The 23775-nt window shown below is 42.6% G+C and overlaps 1 protein-coding gene across 1 annotated transcript; it reads left to right on the plus strand.

Moving 5' to 3' along the window:
• The first annotated feature begins 2842 nt into the window (after window positions 1–2842).
• Window positions 2843–23405, plus strand: EEF1AKMT3 (EEF1A lysine methyltransferase 3). The gene is made up of 3 exons (XM_089692790.1): window positions 2843–3166; window positions 9234–9345; window positions 18787–23405. Exons 1-3 carry the CDS (start codon window positions 2993–2995, stop codon window positions 19167–19169), a joined length of 669 nt encoding a protein of 222 aa, XP_089548916.1. The 5' UTR covers window positions 2843–2992; the 3' UTR covers window positions 19170–23405.
• Window positions 23406–23775: the final 370 nt, after the last annotated feature.

A 23775-nucleotide genomic window follows, 5' to 3' on the forward strand; every position in this document is an offset into this window, starting at 1 on the left:
GCAATCCTCCTCTTCAGAGTCCCCTTCCAGCGCTGGTCTGTTCAAGCAGATTTTCAAGGAGGCACCCGTGCAGGGTTGCTCCTAAGCAGACTTCCATGGGGGCACCCGTGCAGGCTTGTTCCCAAGCCGCCCTGTCTGCATCCAGTGGCTTGGCACTGAATTTGATTGACAGCAGTGGGAGCCAATGGCTCTCACTATTATCAATCCGCCCAAGGAGGAGGGAGACAACGGCAAGAGCTTTTGGAGCCGCTAGATCAGATCAGGCTTGGGTAAGAATAATGCGAGGCTGGGGGGAATTGTGCAGCACAGGTTTTTCACCTTAATGCATAGGAATTAAGTTGAAAAACCTTAAGGTTTTAGAGCCACTTTAAAAAACCAAGAATTGCCATTTCCTGAAACTGGAAGGGAGGCCACAAGACTGAAATTGACCTTTCCTACAGACACAGCAGATCACCGAGTAAATACAGTTGTTGGTTATCGGCTGCACTTTCCTCAGGCTATCACAGCATAAGGAAAGTACAGCTGATAACCAGCAACTGTCACAAAGCAGGTCAGCACTGATCAACAGGGCACTGATGATCAGTGCCACCCATCAGTGCCTCCTCATCAAGGCCCACCAGTACTGCCTTATTAGTGCCACCTCAACAATGCCCATCAGTGCTATCAGTGCAGCCTCACCAACGCACATCATTGAAGGAGGAAAATTACCTGTTTGCAAAATTTTATAATAGAAAACAAAGAAAAACTTTTTTTTTCTAATTTTTTGCTTTTTTGTTTATAGTGCACAAAATAAAAACACCCAGTGGTGATTAAATACCACCAAAAGAAAGCTCTTTTGAGTGAAAAAAATTATAAAGATTTCATCTGGGTAAAATGTTGAATGACCGCGTAATTGTCATTCAAAGTGTGAGCGCTGAAAATTGGACTGGGCATGAAGGGGGTAAAAGTGCCCGGTAGGAAAGTGGTTAATCAGAGTAGGGCATCGTCAATTAAACTCCTCTGATATTGATCTGGTCAGTTAAGCATCAGAGGGGGTTGTTAATCAGTTTCAGCTGCTTTGGTGTTAATGAAATTAGATGGTCAAAAATGAAACAACCCCTAAAACAGGAATGGTCCTACAGGTGGAGGCCACTGTAATTTTTTTCCCTACTCATCTCTTCTGTTTTTCACTAGTTTTGTATTTGGCTAGGGTCAGTGTCACTACTGGTAGCAGGAGGCAACACCTGAACCCTACAGAAGTTGCACAGGCAGTCCAACTCCTCCAGGATGGCACATCAATATGTGCCATTGTCAGGAGGTTTTTTGTCTCCCAGCACGGTCTCAAGAGCATGGAGGAAATTCCAGGAGACAGGCAGTTACTCTAGGAGAGCTGGACAGGGCCATAGAAGGTTCTTAACCCCCCAGCAGGACTGGTACCTGCTCCTTTGTATAAGGAGGAACAGGATGAGCACTGCCCCAGAGGCCTACACAATGACCTCCAGCAGGCCACTGATGTGAATGTCTCTGACCAAACAATCAGAAAAACTTCATGAGGGTGGCCTGAGAACCCGACATCCTCTAGTGGGCCCTGTGCTCACTGCCCGGCACCAGAGCTCAATTGGCATTTGCCATTGAACACCAGAATTGCAGGTCTGCCACTGGCACCCTGTGCTTTTCACAGATGAGAGCATGTTCAACTTGAGCACGTGAGGGATGTGAAAGCATCTGGAGAAGCTGTGGAGATCATGCCTATAACATTTGGTGGTGGGTCACTGATGGTCTTGGGAGGCATATCCATGGAAGGACACACAGACCTCTACAGGCTACACAATGGCACCCTGACTTCCATTAGGTATCGGAATGAAATCCTTGGACCCACTGTCAGACCCTACGCTGGCGCAGTGGGTCCTGGGTTCCTCCTGGTGCACGACAATGCCTGGCCTCATGTGGTGAGAGTATGTAGGCAGTTCCTGGAGGATAAATAGATACCATTAAATGGCCCCCATGCTGCCTGACCTAAATCCAATAGAACACATCTGGGATATGTTTTGGTCCATCCGAAACCGCCAGGTTGCATCTCACACTGTTCAGCAGCTCAGTGATGCCCTGGTCCAGATCTGGGAGGAAATACCCCAGGACACCATCTGTTGTCTCATTAGGAGCATGCCCCGGCATTGTCAGACACGTATACAAGCATGTGGGGGCCATACAAACTACTGAGTACCATTCGGAGTTGCTGCAATGACATTTCAGCAAAATAGACTAGCCTGTTGCATCATGTTTTCACTTTGATTTTCAGGGTGTCTTTGAAGTCAGTCCTCTGTAGGTTGATAATTTTCATATCAATGGGACATCCTTACGTTCCTAATACATTACCAAGTCCATATCAGTATAGATATCCAGCAGGAGATTTTCACCATTGAGATCTGATGTTTTCAAAGTGTTCCTTTCATTTTTTTTTGAGCAATGTACTAATAGCCGCTGTTTGAGCTAAAAACTCTTTTGAAAAAGCACTTGAAATATCACCCATGCCTACTGTTCAGGTGATTTCCATCTAAAGTCTATGGGGACAAAATGATTACATCTGCTAGAACAGTAATGCAAGTACAAACAGGTGCCATTGGAAATAATGGGATTTTACTTGTTAGGCATTTATGAGCATCGCAAACCATCCAGTTTGATGCGGCAGTCTATCCAGTTTGATGCGGCAGTCCATCCAGTTTGATGCGGCGGTCCATCCAGTTTGATGCGGCGGTCCATGGAAATGAGCAGGCTGTTAGGCTGCATGAACTAGACCCTACGGATGATTTCAGGCAAAATGAAGCTTCTGAATATACATTTGGAATATCAGTGTTTTCTGGTGTGGAAGCGGCCCTGTGTCTCTGTGCTCCGATACCGCCACACACTGCTCTCCACATTGGCTCTTCCTCAGCTCTGCTCCTCACACGTGGCGCTTTATCCGCCCGCTCTATGACGTCCTACAAACAGGAAGCAGCATGGAGTGAGCTCGGCCATGTCCATGGAAGAGGAGGAGGGCGGCCTGACTGATGTACTGCCTCGGGACCTGGCCTCTCTCTTCTCCGACACGTACACGGATGAGAGCTGCTATGAGTTCTGCGGTCAGCGGCTGTCCATCACTCAGCATTACGGGGCCAAGCTCGGGGTGGCGGCTCCGGTGTGGGACGCTGTGAGTACGGGGTGGGCGGGGTTTCTGTTCTAATTGGTGGGAGAGGTGAACAGAGAGCTCGGGTCCTTCCATAGCAGGGCGCTCCATTCACTCATACACAGCACCCTTCCATAGTCCTCTCCTGCCTGTACCTCATGGGGGGGGACAGCGCTTCCTGCACCAAACATCCCTGACCAGTGTGCCTGGCTCCCATTCATTCCTATGGAGGGTCTGTCAGCCTTCAGGATGCATGCTAGCTGGCCTCTCCATAGGAATACATGGGATTTTCTCTTCACACAAGACTTCATCCATCTAGGAGTAGGCAGTATGGTCCCCTGTAGACTGTGGATTGGCTGGCCTGTCAGGAGTATGGACGGGTGCACGCGGTTGCGTGCGTATTATAGTCCTGAATTTACAGTGTGCCTGGAAATGCCACTTCCGATTACATGGGCGTATATTCTCCCAAACATGCAAGTATGGATTTTATCACAAAAGTTGCCTCAATTCGTACAACAGAGGACATTAATGCTGCTCTCACACGGATCCTTTTTTCTTCCACATTTGCATAAAAAAAAGCAGAAGAAAAACGCATGACCATTAAATCCTATGTAGCTCTTCACACTGCTCGGTTGCAGGTCCATTGCATTTTTCAAAGTCCTGCTTGCTGCATTTTGGCTCATGTTTGATGTGGGGGGAAAAAAAACATTAAAAATGACCCCCCCCCCCCACGTTGAAATGAATTGAAAACACATAAAAAACACACCTCAATTAAAATGAAGTGAAATAAGCACCTGCGGTTGCATTTTTGGTGCATTTTTTGAGTTACATGTAAGGTGAAAAACGCACTGGAAATTCAGTAAAAATGCATATGTGTTTTTACTGTGTTTTTGCAATGGAGCAATGTAGAAGTAGCCTTACTGGCAATAGCCACCTGCGTCCAAGCAACAGAGGATGTTAAGCAATAGCCACCTACATTGTAGCCACAGGGGACACTAGGTGTCAATAGCCACCTGCATCCTAGCAACAGAGGACATGGTGGCAGTAGCCACCTGCATCCTAGCAACAGAGGACACTTGGTGGCAGTAGCCACTTGCATCCTAGCAACAGAGGACACTTGGTGGCAGTAGCCACTTGCATCCTAGCAACAGAGGACACTTGGTGGCAGTAGCCACCTGCATCCTAGCAACGGAGGACACTTGGTGGCAGTAGCCACCTGCATCCTAGCAACAGAGGATAGTTATCTTCTTAAGTGGACATGCCATTGCTGACCCTTTAAATTTTCATAGGCTGTTACCCTAATTCTAGACCTTGATAGCTGCGTGTTGCATGTTTGTAACTATGGTGCACTAGTGCACAGGGTGAATTTTGCTAATCTGATTGTGATTTTTCACTACATTTCACGACATATGCAGTTGCATGTAGTAGCAATCACCTTAATTTGGAGCATCTTGCTACTATTTGAGAATAAAGTCCAACTCTACCTTTTTCTACATGTCATACCCACATTTAGGGTGTAACATGTTGCTAAGTGAACACCCTCTACCCCGTGTGACAGCATGCGTTTGTTCTTCTCCCACCACAGTCAAGGTTGCTTTGGTGCGGCTGTGTAGGATGTGAATACATGCGTTTTGGGAGCGTTTTCTTGCCTAGAAATGAGCTTTCCATTTGCTAAAACTTTTTGAAAATTGCTCAAGCCAAAATTGTGCATAAAAATGACTGTGCAAATATGCAATACAAAAAAGCCTGAAAAACAGCCAGAGTCACTCAGCTGAAGTGTGAATGGGGACAAAAGGGTTTGTGAGATAAGCAGATGGTCACAGTATATAGTTACCTGTGCCTGGAAGCATTTATTGCATATCTGTAATGAGTATCCTGCTTTGTATGATCCCATAAAAAAGACAAATGATGCATTCCAAATCCTTCACAAATTCCTGTGTACACTGAACCTTGAGCATAGCTTTGTTTACATTAGCTAAATACATTGCATGTGCATAAAAACAAAGTGTGTGCAAAGTCTTGCATCTCATTTTCTTTAGAAAGCAGCCACCACTAAGTAGAAAAGGCTGTTCTCTGTCAGCATGCTGCAGGAAAGGACACTAGCTTTGCAATCAGCAGAAAACCTGAGCATTGCAGACTGAAGAGTTATAGGTCATTATTGAGTTGTGGTAACAGTCAGGGCAGTGCACAATAGGACAATGTCAGATTGCAATATGTGTGGTTGGCTTAAAGTGCACCTGTGCCCGACTACGGCCATTAACAAATTTACAGATTCTTAATGCTGTACACTAGGCAGACCAAACCGCACAAATGAATGCTGTTCTGTAATCTCTAATAGATCGTTAAAGCTGGCTATACATTGCAGGGGTATGGAAATTTGTTAGAAAACTACTTTTCCAAGGGACTAAACCCAGGTCCCAATTATTATTATACAGTATTTATAAAGCGCCAACAGTTCGCTCAGCTCTGTACATTACAATGGGAGACAATACATGCAACAGTATAATAACAATACAATGTGATACACGAGGGGATTGAGGGCCCTGCTCCTTGGAGCTTACAATCTAGGAGGGAGGGGATAGTGGTACAGGTGGAAATGGCTGTGGGGGATGGAGTGGTAGGAAGAGTGGAGGAGGTTGGCAATTAGCAGGGGGTGGGGTAGGCTTCCCTGAAGAGGTGGGTTTTCAGGGTGCGCCTAAATGAGAGGAGAGTAGGTGATAGTCTGATGGATTGGGGTAGGGAGTTCCAGAGGATGGGTGACACCCTGGAGAAGTCCTGGAGGCGGGCATGGGAGGAGGACACCAGGGAACTAGAGAGAAGGAGGTCTTGTGAAGAGCGGAGAGTGTGTGTTGGGTGGTATTTGGATATTAGGTCAGTGATGTAGTTCGGGGCAGTATGATGGACAGCTTTGTACATCAGTGTTAGGATTTTGAATTTGATCCATTGGGCAATCGGAAGCCAGTGGAGGGATTGACAGAGGGGGGTGGTGGAAACGGAGCGGTTGGAAAGGTGAATGAGTCTGGCTGCCGTATTCAGGATCGGCTGAAACGGGGATAGCCTGTGGCGAGGCAGGCCAGTGAGGAGGGAGTTGCAGTAATCTACTTGTCCTTCATGACAGTCTACTTGTCATGATAAAAAAAGAAAAAAAAATGTAACCAAAACAGTATTTAAATCTGAGGTTCTTCTAGGAAAGGCTGGGTTTTCTAAAGATGAAAGGGGCTTTATGGCAGCTTAAACTTTTAGTATTTTCTACATTGTGCTGTTTCTCTCCTCCTCACCCCCTGCCTCTCTGCAGCACCACACCCAGGGACTAGCAAGGAGGGGGAGAGACCTTGCAGAGTAATGAGCACCGATTGGGTGCTCGTCAGGAAAGGGTAGCGTCAGGCTCTCTTAACGCTCAGCAGAAGCGCATATGCTGAGTAAGTAAATGAGGCGACGGCCCCAATGAGAAAAAAGAAAAAAAACTTTATTCCTTCAGGTTACCCTTGCACATGGAACTACTTGGAAGCTTAGTAAAGTACATGCCGAGCAGCCAAATCAAGTTTTGTTGTCCCCTCCATTAAAGGATAAGTTCACCTTTAAAAAAATTAAAAAATAAATGCAGATTTTTTGCAGGTAACTTTTTTTTTTTTTTTAGGAGCCTGGAAAGCATTTTACCAGCGATCAGCAGAATGCTGGTATAATACAGGGCTCCAGCAGACTGTCAATGTAAGCTGTCTGTCCGTATATTGTATGGGCAGGCAGTTTTACACTGACAGGAAGAATCAGTGAACTGCCAACAGTTCCGTGATAGTTCATGGAGAACTACAAGCCGACATCCGCAAAGGATTTCAGCATTTGTAGTTGATTCATTCACAGAATTCTGTGAATGAATGATATGGCCATGTGGGCAGAGCCCCGTACGGCCGCACTTTTTTACAAAAAGTGACAGCTAGTACAGGGAACTTCTCCCTCTACTGCTGTCACACAGAGGGCCTGGATTGTCGATCTGCCACAGCAGCGGGAACATGTCACCCTAAAAACCGATGGACACATAAAACATGTTCCTGAAGGTGAACTTCTCTTTTAACCCTTTTGCTTCCAGAGCCATTTTTGGATTTTTTTGCACACGTTTAAAAAAATAATTGTAAGCCTGAGATTACATAAAACCCTCAAAATATTATATATTTTCTGAAAGCAGCTGCCCTAGAGTACAAAATAGCGGTAGTTCCAATTTTTTTATGTGACATGACATTACCGCAAAGGTCTTGGAAATGCAAAATTTCAGTAAAAAACACACAAGTTAATTTTAGGGCACAAAAAACGCAATACATTACCTAATTATTGGTAAAATATAACAGACGAGGCTGCACCAAGCAAATAGATACCCAACGTGTCAACCCTTAAATATGCGTACGCTTGTGAAATGGCAACAAATTTCAGTACCCTATATTTTCTATTGGCAATGTTTTCAAAACCCCCTATAGATCATCAGTGTAGCGTTACGGAGGAGGTCTGAGGCTAGATCTATTGTTCTCAAGAAAGAAAACTACCTCCCCGACACCTGGAACTGCCTGTACTGGGTGTCAGGCAATATGAATTGCGCATCCCTGCATTGTGTAATTTTCTTGTTCAATTTCCTTTAGACTTACCTTTAATTATGTTATGCAAGGGCCTGCCTGGCTACATGCAAATTGAAAGTGTTTAAGTCTGACCTCATGTTATATGGTTTTGCTAAATGTAAAGGAAAATTTTACAAGAAAATTGTTTAGTGGGAGAAGCAACAGCACAGGGAGTCATGTTGGCAAGGAGCATGCAGATAGGAGAAAGCAGAGTGACATAGAGATGTGCTTCTCCTGTGTTCAGTTATACTAGTTGGTGGTGGGGGGGCAGTCATGTGTAGCCTTGGCTCATACGTGGGTTGAATAATGCTGGCCATCATTCATCCTGAAAGACTTAGGTTTCATTCACACATGGGCAGAATCGCCGATTTAAAAACGCTGTGTGACAACGTAAAAAAGTGCAATCGCGTGTCAAGGCGCCATTCATTTCAATGGCACCTGAAAACGCAGGGCATTTTTTCCAAGATTACGGCACACAATCGTGCAAACAAAATCGCAGGACGCGCAACGCCCAGAAATGGTTCCAGAACCTAGTTCGGAAAAGAAGCACTGCATGGGCAGCTCCTGAATGAATCTGGGTTTGCAGCATAAGCTTCTTATTTTATTATATCTTGTAATGCAGTTGATGTTTTATTAGCCTTAATACAAGTCATCACTGACCTTTATAGTGCAGGCACTGTGCAGAAATTTACTGTCAACTTTACAGTAGTAGCACTGAATCCACAGCTTCTCTCTCCTTATTTTCTCTAGTAAGAGGTACTAGGCAGCCTGCCATCTTTCTAATGTAAACAGTCAGCAGGTGTTCTTAAGCTCCTCTTTTGTGAACTTTGAGGATTAATTATTCCTGAGCACCTGCAGCTACAGAGGTCGTTGAAGGTTGTTTTAAAACTCATTTTACTGCCTGTTAGCAACACTGTCAAGTTTTTATTGCCATTTTATACCTGCTGGGGAGAGTCACCTCAATTATTTATCCTGGTGACCATTGTGACTGGGACTTGCTGCACCTGTTAGCACAGCACCACTTCAAAAAGGATAGCCCTGTAAAGGAAGCTCATCCACAGCTTTCTGGATACCTGTGTCTTAAAATGCCACCACTTCACAGCTGCCTGACCACTGCAGATATTCAACCCTTTCGGGATTATATTTCACCCACCAACCTGTATATGCAGTGGTGGGATTTCTTCAGGGCTGGCCTTATTTCATAATTGACTCTGTATTGACATGGTTACTTTAAGTCCCGATTCCAGTGGTCAGCAGGCTAAATAGAGACTGTTACCATTCGCAGTAGGTACACAACAGCATTACCAACTTGACAGTGTTGCTAATACTTAAGCACTCTATCCAAACTGGCTATAAATACACTTAGGATGCAGGCTGAATTCTGTTCTGTAGTTTTATATGATATGGTTTAGACGTGTGTTCTTGGGTGAGGTTAATCTCTAGTCATTAGTAGTGGTATTTTATTAATTTGCTTTGATTTTGCATTACAGGCTCTGAATCTGTGCTCTTACTTTGAAGAGCAGAAACTGAACTTCAAAGGAAAGAAGATTATTGAGCTGGGTGCAGGAACTGGGATTGTGGGGATACTGCTATCTCTGCTAGGTACGTCAGAAGGATAAACGCATTGTCAAGAAAAACCTTGCACTTCTTGGTGGTTACTGTCTGACCCACATAATTAAAGATAACATTTCTGAAATAGAATATTGGTAAATGATAATATGAGTTGTAGACTGTCTTTCTCATAAACTTTTTTTAACCAGACTTTTTGTAACAGAGATTTGGAAACAAGATATATACAGAGGTTCAATGCGAAACGGTGCAGGATCAATACACACGTAAACAAATAAGGTCCAAAATTAGGGATAAGGGCTAATATGTTGAATACAATTTAGATCCTTGTCCCCCATAGATTAGTATTTTCCAGTGGTTAAGATAATAGAAAGGTGAAGACAATCACAAAACATCCTATGTGTGTTATAATCAGTTACAGAGACCAGTAAATGTGACCGGCAATTATTGGATCCATGAACATTAACAGCACAAGGCAGGGCAGTGAAAAAGGTTCACTTTAATCCCCACCTCTATAAGCCGGTCAAGTTCTAGTTTGCACAGGATTATGGACTTTCTTTATGATACAGCGCTGGTGATCGGACCTGCACTGTCGTGGAGTGAGTCACACACTCCTCCATACCTGGAAGTACCATAGGTCCTGGCATCTGAATAGCTTGACAGGGGGAGTGAAGGAAAGATGAATTTTGAGGGGGGGTTGATTTTAGCAAACTTCTGTGCTCTGATCAAGCACAGGTTTGCTTTAAAACCTCTATCAGGTTTTTATTGCTGCCTTCACCCCAGCTGGGGAAATTATTTTTCACTGTATGAGCTGGTGACCATTATCACCAGAATACAAAGTGGTGGGCTATCCAGAATTTTGCAATTGTTATTGGAACAGGACGGGAGAGGAAATCTGTCAGTGGAGGACAACTGTTTCACAACAGGGGTTTAACCCCACTCTTGAGAGGTTTTCACTTACCTGTTGTGTTTATGAAGCAAGAAGTGAACAAGAGGAGAATGTTAATTTCCCCAATGGGACAAAGAGGGCAAAAAGTAAATCTGATAGGGGTTCTAACTATTCCCTACACTATCCACAATTTGAAGTGTATGTAAAACCAAAAGGGTGAATCTCCCCAGCAGGGACACAGAAATCAATAAAATCTTGACAAAGGTCTACACCTTCTCTACTGTATCCAAACTTAAATAATACATTTTGCCTTTACATATATTTAAAAATTTGCCAGAGATACACTTTAATCACCTGCTGACTGCTCACAGTAAATTTAATGTGAGTGGGCAGCAGGTGCAGGCATGATCACATATATGTACGTGATCAGCCTTGTGTGAGCTCTCCTGCCAACCTGTGTTGTGATTGGACACAGCACAAGTTTGGCAGCTGATTTCAGCCAATGATTTTGGCTAAAGTCAGTTGATTGGCTGTGTCCAATCACTAACAGAGTTCTGTGTTTACAAAACACAAATCTCCATGTACAGGGAACAGTGATATATGGAGAAAAACAGCCATATAGTAAAGTAAAAAAGGCACACATTACAAATTGTTAGGCACACAGTTAACCTTTTGTTTGCTCCTAGATTAATCTCTTGATTGCTCCTAGATCCCAGCCAGTGTCATTAGTACAGTGACCTTGTACAGCTTTAGCATCGATCACGGTATTAATGTCACTGTCAGTGTATCTCCCAGCCAACAACAGTTAGCTCCAGATTGCCCACCACACTATCACCGTCCCACTATAAGTCGCTGATCACCGCCATTACCAGTATAGCATCATAGCTGCGTAAATTTCAGTTTACCATAGTTTGTAGACACTGTAGCATTCACTCAGACCCATTAATATACACTTACTGGCATTCTAGATTGTAAGCTCGAAAGAGCAGGGCCCTCGATCCCCTCATGTTTTGCATTGTATTGGTATTGTTCTGTCACATGTTCTGTCCCCCTTTGTAATGTACAGCGCTGAGTGAACTATTGGCGCTTTATAAATACTGTATAATAATAATAATTTGTTTTTACCAAAGACCTGTAGTAGAATGCATTTTGTCCTTAATTTCTGAGAAAATTTGATTTTTACATTTTTTTTATTGAATATATTTTAGAACAGAAAGTTGAAAATATTGCTTTTTTCACCCCAAATTTTCAGCATTTTTTTGTTTATATAATAAAAAAGTGGTGATCAAATATCACCAAAAGAAAGCTCTATTTGTGTGAAAAGTATACACCTTTAGGTACTGTGTTGTCTGACCAAGAAATTGCCAGTTAAATTAGTGTAGTGGTGAATAGCAAAAATATACTCTGGTCATGAAGGGGGGAAAACCTTTTGAAGGCCAAGTGGTTAACATGTTTATTTTAACTGGGTATTTAGTTGTTCCACCAGACTCAAGAGTTCCACTTTAACTAGCTGCCGACCGCAGATAGCCGAATGACGGACACAGCTGATCACGTAATGTGGTAAAAGGCCAATCACAGCAGCCTTTTACCACGTGATCAGCGGTGTCCAATGACACGCTGATCAGAGGGAAATGCAAGTGCCGGTTCTCGGCTGCACTTTCCTCACGCTGTCAGATCGTGAGGAAAGTACTGCCGAGAACCGGCAGTTGTCAGAGCGGGGATCGGCACCGATCATCAGGGCACTGATGATCAGTGCCCTGATGATCGGTGCCCAGCAGTGCCACCTGCAAGTTCCGCCCACCTGTGCCCAGCAGTGCGCCCACTAGCTCCGCTCCGTGCAGTGCCACCTACCTGTGCCCAGAAGTGCCACCTACCTGTGCCCAGCAGTGCCACCCACCTGTGCCCACCCACATGTGCCCACCAGTGCCACCCACCAGTGCCGTCCACCAGTGCCACCCACCAGTGCGGCCCAGCAGTGCCGCCAATCAGTGCCGCCAGTCAGTGCCCAGCAGTGATGCCAGTCAGTGCCGTCTATCAGTACCCATCGTCAGTGTCCCCTATCAGTGCTGCATATTAGTGCCGCCTATCCGTGACACCTCATTAGTGCTGTCTATCAGTGCCGCCTATCCGTGCCACCTCATTAGTACTGCCTATCAGTGCCCTTTAGTGCTGCCTATCCGTGCCCATCAGTGCCGCCTATCAGTGCCCATCAGTGCTGCCTCATCAACGCACATGAGTGAAGGAGAAAAATTACCTGTTTGAAAAATTTTATAACAGAAACAAAGAAACTTTTTTTTTTTTTTCAAATTTTTTGCACTTTTTTTATTTATAGCGCAAAAAGTAAAGCGTCCAGTGGCGATTAAATACCACCAAAAGAAAGCTCTATTTGTGAGAAAAAAATGATCAAAATTTCATATGGGTACAATGTTGCATGACCGCGCAATTGTCAATCAAAGTGCAGCAGCGCTGAAAGCTGAAAATTGGCCTGGTAAATAAGGGGGTATAAGTGCCTGGTAGGCAAGTGGTTAAAACACCCTTTATACAAACCAGCTTGTCATTTTGTTTTGTGTATATTGTTTCATTCTCTGCCATTCCTTGGCTAAAACAATGCTGTTATTAGTATAATCTAGTACAAATATATATAGACACTACACAATAAGACTTGAAGTGGTTCTAAAGCCTGGAGGTTTTTTTGCTTCATGTGCTCAGCAGAGGAGAGGGGCCTGGAGTGCCGCCAGGGGATCTGAGAAGAGGAGGATCAGGGCTGCTCTGTGCAAAACCACTGCACTGAGCAGGTAAGTATGACATGTTATTTAAAAAAAAAAAAAATATCTGAACCTTTAATGTTACTTTTAGTGCTTAGATAAGGGTGTCCCACCACTTCTCTGCATCGAAGTGCCAGGGTGGATCTGAAAGGGGGTATAAATGAATGTTATCACTGCAAGGTGATTGAAGCCACCACTGCCCGGAAAAACTGACAGTCGGACCTGAATGCATGGTCCATGTATCTCTATGGACCTGTAGTGTCCGTTTACACCTGCCTCCCTCTAATCCGAGAACAAGAACGTCTCCAGCACTCAAGAGTTGGAAGATGATGAAAATGTTTGCGGTACTTAAAAACATCCAGCAGCACAGGCCTTGCTGCCCTCTAAGGGTCGAGGAAAACCCAGAGGACTCACTGCAAAACCAGGAAAGAGAGGGCGCACCAGCCTAGTGCATTACCTAAGAGGTAACTTTATTAAGTTCAAAGGAGATATAGGCATATCAGTATCCAAAGCAATCACTTCACCAGTTCAGCTCCCAAAACATGAGAAGGCCAGGCTGGCTCTGATGAAGAGGGGATCGCCCCTCGAAATGCGTCAGCCATTCGAGGGTCTTCTCATGCTTTGGGAGCTGACCTGGTGACGTGATTGCTTTGGATGCTGATATGACTTTGTCACTACAGTCGTTTGTGAGTATATATCTTCTTTGAACCTAATAAAGTTACCTCTTTGGTATTGCACTAGGCTGGTGTGCCATTTCTTTCCTTGTTTTGCAGTGACTCCCTCTAATCCAATCTGCTATAAAAAAATGGGGATCTGTTCCCCTTCCATCTAGGTAGATTGGAGGGCAGTTGGGTGTAAGCAGACAGCCAGTCCGTTCACACTTGACTGCCCATAGAGCAGGGTGGGCTCTGTCCATGCCTTCTCTGTGTAAATAGAGCAGACACGGACCTGTCCTTCTGCTCTGCTCGCGGGGGGGGTGGTCAGAGAAAGGGGCCATATGGAACCAAAGAACACAATTAAACTCTGCTATAAGTAGAACTTATCTGAAGTCTACACAACTCTGTGTGTTAAGAACGAGTTCCCAATGGCTTTCTGCAGCAAGGCCACACCAACCTAGTATAACAAGACCTAAGACGTTTGAGTGCTTTTGGATTTTTTTTTCTCTACATCTACTTGTGGGCGGACAAGAAATTTAAGAGGCACTTAACTAAAGGTACATTTGTCTTTTCAGTTTTTGTTTCCTTAATTCCAATCTTTAAAAGCTTAAACAGACCTCTTCTTTGGTGCAAGTAATGAGGCCCATTAACATTTTACATCTGGTGCAGGGAACGTTCTTCCAAGTGTTGTGTGGCTCGCATGAACAGAGAAGTAGTGAAATTGAGTTGTTCAGAACAGCGTTTATATATCTTACACCCACGTATGGTTACTTCAAATTAGAAAATGTTTCTTGTGAGTGCTTTGGTGCTAGAAATGAGATATTGTTGATTCATTCCTTGTTAATGACTGGGGTCTGATAACAAGAGCTGTTTGCTGCCTCCAAGAGGCTGTTGGGCAGCGCTGTTTTGTTTTCAGTCAGCAATGATTTTCTAAATGGCAAGGTTGTGTCAGGTCAGACATCTGGCAGACAGTACCGAGGCTTTTAGCAGGGCTTTCTGTGGTAATTGATTTAAAGTTAGTGTATGAAAGTAAACAAGTTGTTGATGTGATCTTCGTATCTTTATCACTAAAAGCAGACAGGTCAAATTCTACCTAATCATTCTCTACATTGGTACAAAGCCTATCTCTAGGTAAAAATTTGTCCAACATTTTTTTTATAAACAGACCCCTAGGTATCAGTGAATCTGTTGGAGCTTACGTGAGGCCATGACAATTTTCAGGCCTAGCAATTGGCCACTAGTCTTTAGAACCGCCGAAAAATCACAACTTCCCCCATACGCTGAAGCTGAGTGTGATGGAAAAAGAGGCAGCGGGAAGCACTATGAAGATAAATATAAATGGGTTACATGGTGGGATTTGAGAACCCTCTCACTGTACCATTAGTGGGATAGGTGACAGGATCTCTAAGTTGAAAGGTCAGCATGGTAAGATGAAGTTCAATGCCATGAGGTACTCATTGCATCTGCAGAACTTCTATAGATGAATCCTCTAATTATTGCATTGATGAAAGGCTCATAGTAAATGTAAGGACTTTGCTGGGGAGGCCTGAATTGTTGCCTTAAAGTATATGTGAACCCTTACCTTGTAAAACAATCCATTTTGTTTAAAATAGCAATGAAAGGCAAAACGTGTGTGTGTGTGTGTGTGTGTGTGTGTACACAGTGCGTGTGTGTGTACACAGTGCTTGGCAGAAATGAGTACACCCATTTTGAAAAGTAAGATTTTTACAAAAATTAGTTTTATAGAACATTTGTTTAGCTCATTACATGAAAGGTTAATAATATAACTTACTTACAAAATCTTCAATTTTACTCAAATTAGTTGATGCAAATGAATATGCCCCATAACAAAAACTACTCCATCTAGTATTTTGTATCACGTTCATGATTTGTAAGGACAGCACCAAGTCTTCTAGGCATGGAATGAACAGGTTGGCGACATATTGCAACATCTATATTTTTCCATTCTTGAAGAACGACCTCTTTTAGAGCCTGGATGCTGGATGGAGAGTGATGCTCAACTTGTCTCCAGAATTCCCCATAGGTCTTCGATTGGGACCAGATCAGGAGACACACTTGGCCATTGAATATCTTTCACCCTGTTCTTCTTCAGAAATGCAACAGTGGCCTTAGATGTGTGTTTTGGATCATTGTCATGATGGAAAAGTGCACAACAACCAAGGGCATGAAGTGATGGTAGCATCTTTTCTTCATGATACCATCAAAGAAATGCAGCTCCCCTGCACCAGCAGCACTCATGCAGCCCCACAGAAGGACACTGTAACCAATATGTTTCACTGTAGGCACAATGTATTTTTCTTTGTACTGCTCACATTTGCAATACCATACAGTTTAGAAGCCATCAGTTCGAAAAACATTTATCTTGGTTTCCATCACTCCATTTTCAGCATGGACCCTGGCAAAATTCTAGGCAGGCTTTTTTGTGCATGTGCTTTAGGAGAGGCATCCTTCGTGGATGACACCCATGCATGCCATTCCTCCTGCAGTGTACACCTTAATGTGTCATGGGAAACAATCACCCCAGTTTGGTTTTCTACTTCTTTAGCTAATTGCACTGAACTTGCATGGCAATTTTCTTCAACCCTTCTCATCAGAAGACGCTCCTGTCGAGGTGTTAACGTCTGTGGATTGCCTGGACGTCTCTGTGAGATGGTTACAGTTCCATCTTTGTTAAATTTTTGTATCATTTTTGCTACAGTATTCTGACTGATAAGCAAAGCTTTGCTGGTCATTTTGCATCCTTCACATTTCTTGTGTAAAGAAATGATTTTCTTTCTCAGGCCTTATGACATTTTTCTTCCATGTGGTGCCATTGCTGACAGCATGAAATGGGAAGGGGTTTTCTTTAAGTAACACCTTTTTATAATCAACTGTCTGCAAGACACCTGTGTAATGAATAATTAGACTCACCTGGTCTTGAATGAATTTGTTAGGAAAAATACTTTTTTGTGTGTGCAAATTAACAAATCTTGTTTGCAATCAATGGCTCGCATATGTGGGAGTATTTTGTAGTTTAGAACATAGAAAATGTTGATTCTGAAAGGAAAGTAGAGGTTTTCTGACACATCTGTTGGGGTGTACTCATTTACTTGAGCAGTGTGTGTTTGTGTGTCATACTGTATACGTTATTCTTTTTTTTTTTTCTATAAGTGATTCTTGTTCTCACCTGCATGAGGGGCTTGGGGAGTAAGGCTGCTTTCACACTGATCTGGAGAAAATGTGTGACTATGTATTCTTATCTTAAGTCCTGTTTGCTGCATGTTTTAATTAAAATTAATGGAAAAAGCCGCAAAAAACGCACTGCAAACACTGTACAAATGTGGCAAAACGCATATGCGTTTTTGCTGCGAATCAGTGTGAAAGTAGCCTGAGGGGTAGAGAAACAGCAGTATGCTGATATTCCCAGTGAATGACTGTGTGTGGTGGGGTGTCACCTCAAGTCCTGGTCATTGGAGGACAAGTAGACTGTGCTCCCAGCACAGCCAAAAAAACTGACCACACTTGGAAGGGTGTGCTCCTATGCCTAGCTTGGTCAGTTTGAAATAGGAAAGCAGGTGACTGGCAAGATCACCAGGTATTTCATACAAAAGAGGAAATAGAAAGAGATCAGGATACTTTAACACGCACACATGGTACAACAGACACATATTGGGAACATGAAACTTTGGGGTAACATTTGTTATAACTAAATGCAGATTTCTGGGTATTTGAGTATAATGCTGAGTCCACTATGATCACACACTCTACCTGATTTTGAGTGGAGCAAATATCACAAATATACAGCTAGCCTATTCAAGCAGAAGGGAGATATAATATATTACATTAAAGTGAATATTTACGTACAATTTCTAATTTTTAGTGTGGTATGCTGGTCCAGGAGGGTATAGTGATACATATTTTTTGTACATTTTAATATTCAATAACTGTGTTTTCATGATCAAGCATATTTATTTTGTACTAAGATTTACCTAGAATGTATGTGTGAAATTGAGTTTCTAGTACCTCCAGGACTAAGCCCCATGGACAGAATGGACTGGATGGAGTTAGGCTGCGCTGCTATCACCTTTTCCACGCTGGGCTTGCATGGTGTGCGGTGGCTGAGAATTCTTTCCTTGTTCTACGGACTATATGGAGTCAGGGCGGCCTCCTAGCCTGACCTGCCCCCTTAGTGAAATATACCGAATGGCGGACATAGATGCCAAAACAGAGACCTCTAAGTTGGTTTAGGTTCACATTGAGTCTGTAATAGTTACATAGATTGTGGTAGGTGTGTTTTTTTTCCATTAATTGGAGTACCAGGTAACTCCTGGCTTCTGGCAGTACCTAGAAGCCCTCTATAGAGTTCCACCATAGAACTCTATAGAACAGATGTTTTGAACTATGGCCCACTTCTGCATTTGGTCCGCCAATAAATAAATTGCAGGAGAGCCGCAGTAACAATAAACCTAATTGTCATCGCTGGTGTCCAAGTATTCATTCTGCCAGTCAGGGCCTGGAAAAGCAGCTTGAGTGTGCCTTGGCCTGCTGCTAAGACCCGACAGTGGTCACAACTTATTCATTCAGAAGTATTCTATGGACTTCTGCTACAACCCATTGCTGTCACTATCGGTGTTGCACTACTTATTCATCCAGTGCCTGTGGCAGCAGACCAATGAAGTATACAGGTCACACAACCGTGACAAGTGTTCTGTAGGCCAGGGTGTTCTGAGTCTACATTCACTCAGTGACTACAGGTGTAGGGCAGGTATCAGTGAAAGTTCATGTTGGCTAATCACATACAAAACAGGCAAACCTGCACATATGGATCAATGCAAAGTGCAACCTTTGTGGACAACTGTGCATGAGCTATAACTATCTAACTGGGTATGCAGCCGCACATTCTGCAAAGCCATAATAGAGCTTGCTCTTTATTTCACTCACCATCTGAAAGATCACCTTTAACAATCTGAAGGATCACGAACTTTGTTTAAAAACGTTGAGAACCCCTACTACAGAGAGTCTGACATCTGGCAGACTCTTAGGTTATGATTGACATTGATCATCTGTGAAGCTGACTTTTTAACAGGATATGTACAATGTAATAAAAATGGGGACAATGTTTAAAGGTTATTACTGGAAATAATTGTGTTTCTTATTCTTGCAGGTGGTAATGTGACCCTGACCGACCTTCCACATACACTTTCACAGATTAAGAAAAATGTATCTGCCAATGTTCCCGATGGCCATTCACTTAACGTGCGTGCATTGTCTTGGGGATTGGACCAGACCAAATTTCCACAGGACTATGACATTGTCATTGGGGCAGATATTGTGTATCTGAAGGACACATTTGACCACCTTCTCCAAACATTGCAGCACCTCTGCTGTCCTAGCACCACCATATTCCTTTCTTCCAAAATGCGGGCCGAGCATGGTACTGTGGACTTCTTCCAGGATGTCCTACCCAAGTATTTTAATGTAGAACTTGTAAGAAGAAATGCTGAGGATAACATCAATATCTACACTGTTACCCAGTATCCGAACTGAACTTTTATAATTTTTTAACATACACTGCCTTATATTACATTCCAGAATATGAAAGTAATCCCAGTAACAGCGTTAAAGCTGAACTCTAAGCAGATATAAACAAACACCATTTATTACAGTTGTGTAGTCACCGATAAAATCATTAATTGTAGAATACATTTGTCTGCCATACTGTACAGTTGCAAGAAAAAGTATGTGAACCCTTTGGGATTACATGGAGTTTTGCATGAATTGGGCATAAAATGTACTCTGAACGTCATCTAAGTCACAACAATAGAAGAACACAGCCTGCTGAACATAATACTACACAAACATTAGATGTTGCCATGGTTTAATTGCACATAACATGTAAACATTCACAGTGCAGGGAGGAAAAAGTATGTGAGGCCCTAGCTTAATGACTTCTCCGAGAGCGAATTGGATCCAGGAGTGAGCCAAACTTGACTCCAATCAGTGTGATGATATTAGATGTGTTGCTTACAGCTGTCCTGCCCTTAAAAAACACACACCTGTTTTGGGTTTACTGGTTTCAAGAAGCACTGTCTGATGTGAACCATGCCTCGCAGAAAAGAGCTCTCAGAAGACCTACGATCAAGAATTGTTGACTTGCATGAAGCTGGAAAGGGTTACAAAAGTATCTCCAAAAGCCTTGATGTTCATGTGTCCACGGTAAGACAAACTGTCTACAAATGGAGAAAGTTTAGCACTGTTGCTACTCTCCCTAGGCGTGGTCGTCCTTTAAAAATGACTGCAAGAGCACAGCGCAGAATGCTGCATGACGTAAAGAAGAATCCCAGAGTGTCAGCTAAAGACCTACAGAAATCTCTGGCACATGCTAACATTTTTGTTGACACATCTACAATAAGGAAAACATTAAACAAGAATGGAGTACATGGGAGGACACCACGGAGGAAGCCATTGCTGTCCAAAAAGAATATTGCAGCACGTTTGAAGTTTGCAAAAGAGCACCTGGATGTTCCACAGCACTACTGGCAAAATATACTGTGGACAGATGAAACCAAGATTGAGTTGTTTGGGAAGAACACACAACACTATGTGTGAAGAAAAAAGGCACAGCACACCAACATCAAAACCTCATCCCCACTGTAAAACATGGCGGAGGGAGCATCATGGTTTGGGGCTGCTTTGCAGCCTCAGGGTCTGGACGGATTGTTGTCATTGATGGGAAAATGAATTCCAGAGTTTATCAAGACATTTTGCAGGAAAACGTACGACCATCTGTCCGCCAACTGAAGCTCCGCAGAGGATGGCTGATGCAACAGGACAATGACCCAAAGCATACAAGTAATTCAACAAAACAGTGGCTGCAACAGCACAGAATATGCCTTCTGGAGTGGCCCAGTCAGAGTCCTGACCTCAACCCAATTGAAATGCTGTGGCATGACCTTAAGAGAGCGATTCACACCAGACATCCCAAGAATATTGCTACACTGAAACAGTTTTGTGAAGAGGAGTGGTCCAAAATTACTCCAAATTGTTGTGCAGGTCTGATCTGCAACTACAGGAAACATTTGGTTGAGGTTATTGCTGCCAAAAGGAGGGTCAACCAGTTATTAAGTCCAAAGGTTCACATACTTTTTCCTCCCTGCACTGTGAATGTTTACATGTTATGTGCAATTAAACCATGGCAACATCTAATGTTTGTGTAGTATTATGTTCAGCAGACTGTGTTCTTCTATTGTTGTGACTTAGATGATGTTTAGAGCACATTTTAGGCCCAATTCATGCAAAACTCCACGTAATCCCAAGGGGTTCACATACTTTTTCTTGCAACTGTAAGTACTTTCTTCCAACTGTGAATCCTTGTAAGTACAAATTAGACTAGCAGAGGGTGGGGCAACATGAGATTTTCTGTCATCCTTTATAGTATTGCATGGCGTTTTTAGTTTCCCTTCCCAAATATGCATACAGGAAGGTAGAGAGCAGGAATGACATTATCATTGTGATGATTCTTTGGCCAATCAACAGGCTGGTGACCCAGCTGTATTATATAACTGAAGTGAAGAAAAGTGTGGTCACTAACCTAACTTCTGAAGAGAAATTAGAACAGAATTAAAAATATTTTGCTGGGTAAGACAATTTACATATCAATAGTGTATTTAACTGTTACCTTGGAGTTCAACTTTAATGCTTTTCTGCAGATATGAAGGGTTCTACAGTATTTGGAAAGGAAGATGTTTTTAAAGCAAATGTTTTAAGTGTTTTAGAACACGGTTTAGGGAATAATTCATACCAAATAAAATGAATATGGTTCTGTTCAAGAAGATACTTCAGAGAACTGTGATGATTAGGTTTAAACCTATAGCAACCAATCAGATTTCATTTTAGGGTAGTCAGACCAATGTTAGATTAATTTTTATTGGTTGGTGTTAATGAACATTTATAGGATTGTGCCACATGGATATAGGGTAGGCGTTTTCGAATTTTTCATTACTACATGCTGGATTTGGCTGTGCCTTTTTTCACTGGAAAAAAACTGAGGCTGACCTGCTAATTACGACAACATTAAAGTGGTTGTAAAGGCAGAAGGTCTTTACCTCCATGCAGTCTATGCATAAAAGTAAAAAATCTTCATTGTGCAACTCCCCCCTAATACTTTCCCAAGCCCATTCCAATGATATGCACAAGAGCAGCAGCTCTCCCAAGTATTTCCCTCCTTATTGGCTGAGACACAGCAGCGGGAGCCATTGTCAATCACAGCTAGTGAGGAGGGGGTGGGGCCAAGCCACACTCTGTGTGTTTTATGGACACACAGAGGCGGCTCGGGAGAGAATATGCACGAGTGCAGGGGGGAGCAGCAGGTGCACTGACTGGGGACCCGAGAAGAGGAGGATTGGGGCTGCTTTGTGCAAACCACTAGCACAGTGCAGGTAAGTATACCATGTTTGTTATTTTGTTTTTAAAGCGGAACCTTTATTATTACTTTAAACAAAGATCTGGCAAAGACGATATCAGCATGTACGGTATACGCATGTAAGGGCAGTAATTGATCCACGTAAAGGGGGTCTTCACATTTACAGAAAAGGTGTAGATTCTTTTATCCTAGGAGTCAAGCTTAAAAGCCAGCTATCTAAGCATTCCCACCTCTCCTAGTACATCAGGTGAAGAAAAAACTCGGTCCACCAGTTTCAGAAGAGCCACTACAGTCCTGCTATTGTCAGTCAGTGAAATGGCAAGAACCTGAGGGAAATCTATGACTCTATGTACAGTTTTTTTAAGTCTTGAATTAGTTGCAGTACTATCCTTGGGATCCCTAGATTACAACTGCCTTTCTATGGTAATGGCCAATCTACAATATGAAACCAGTGATGGATCTGAAACTGGCCTTGGTCAGAATGATAGAAACTTGTTGGGGTTTTCTGTGTTGCTATATGGGGTGGTTTAAAGAAAAGATGAAAACCCATTTAACTGAAGAGACACAGTAACAGCATTGCCAATATGGGTACCTGACCCAGTTTATATAATCCCTATGGGATGGATATTTAGTCTGTGTAACCTAGCTAACAATTTGATTTTTTTCATATCAGGGCATAATTGTATCTTCATTACTCTGGCACAAACCAGGATAGCCATCTGCTACTACAAATGGCACTTTTATCCCTGTCGGGATCTGCCAAAGAATAATTCACCCATGGATTTATAGGGTGTACAGCCAAGACTGGTATTTCTGTTATTGGTTAATACTACAGTTCGAAATTGTCTTGTTCTTATTGAGGCTTCAGTGGGGAGATCTCTGCCCTTGAGGTCACAGATCTGCCACAGAACAAGGGGGTCCTACTCTGCATTTTGATTTTTTTCTTTAATATATTGATAATTAGTGGATTACTTGGTCTACTAAAATCCACCTGCAACACAACATAGCACATGACATAACTCCATCCTGTAAGGCCCACAAATTTCCATACCTCCACCTGGATGTCAGAGTTGACAGGCCATATATGCAGAAGATAAAATATTATTAATCTATATTTGTACTCAAATGTGGGACTGGGTTGCTGAAATACTTCATAAATAAAATGCACATGCCATTTTTAATGAGAAAAAAATATATATATTTTAAGGTTATTAGATTTTTATTGCCCGCAAAATAGCAAATGAGTTTTATAATGTTCAGATGTACTGCTGTTTTTAAAGAACATAAACTGAAGAATGTTATATCCGTTTGAAGACTATTGTTTTAAACAAGTAAAAAATAAATGACAATATCGCAGTAAATTGCATGTGTTTTCTAAGTGGGGAAATGCTAGTATTTTTGCATTATTTTACAGTTTACTGTACAGCACACTTTAATACATTATTTCTATAATGTACTAATTCATGACCTTAAATGCTTTCCAGATTCTAACATTTCTGTAAACAGCAAAATGCTAATCTTCATATGATGTAGTAGGAGTTTTTTCACTTTCTGGGAGTAGCTCAATATCTCACTTCTGGTTACAGCCAGAAAGTTTAAAGGTATATTTTACCTTTTGTAACGAAGAAAAAACGAATAAATGCACTTATATTGGAAAAATAAAAAATTTGCATTTATTAATTTTGCATTGGATCCTGAAAAGGATTGCAACTGTGATAATGCACACCTGCA

The sequence above is a fragment of the Staurois parvus genome, unplaced genomic scaffold (genome assembly GCF_062004578.1).
Source record: "Staurois parvus isolate SC_StPar_1 unplaced genomic scaffold, SC_StPar_1.0 ptg000023l, whole genome shotgun sequence".
Classification (NCBI taxonomy): domain Eukaryota; kingdom Metazoa; phylum Chordata; class Amphibia; order Anura; family Ranidae; genus Staurois; species Staurois parvus.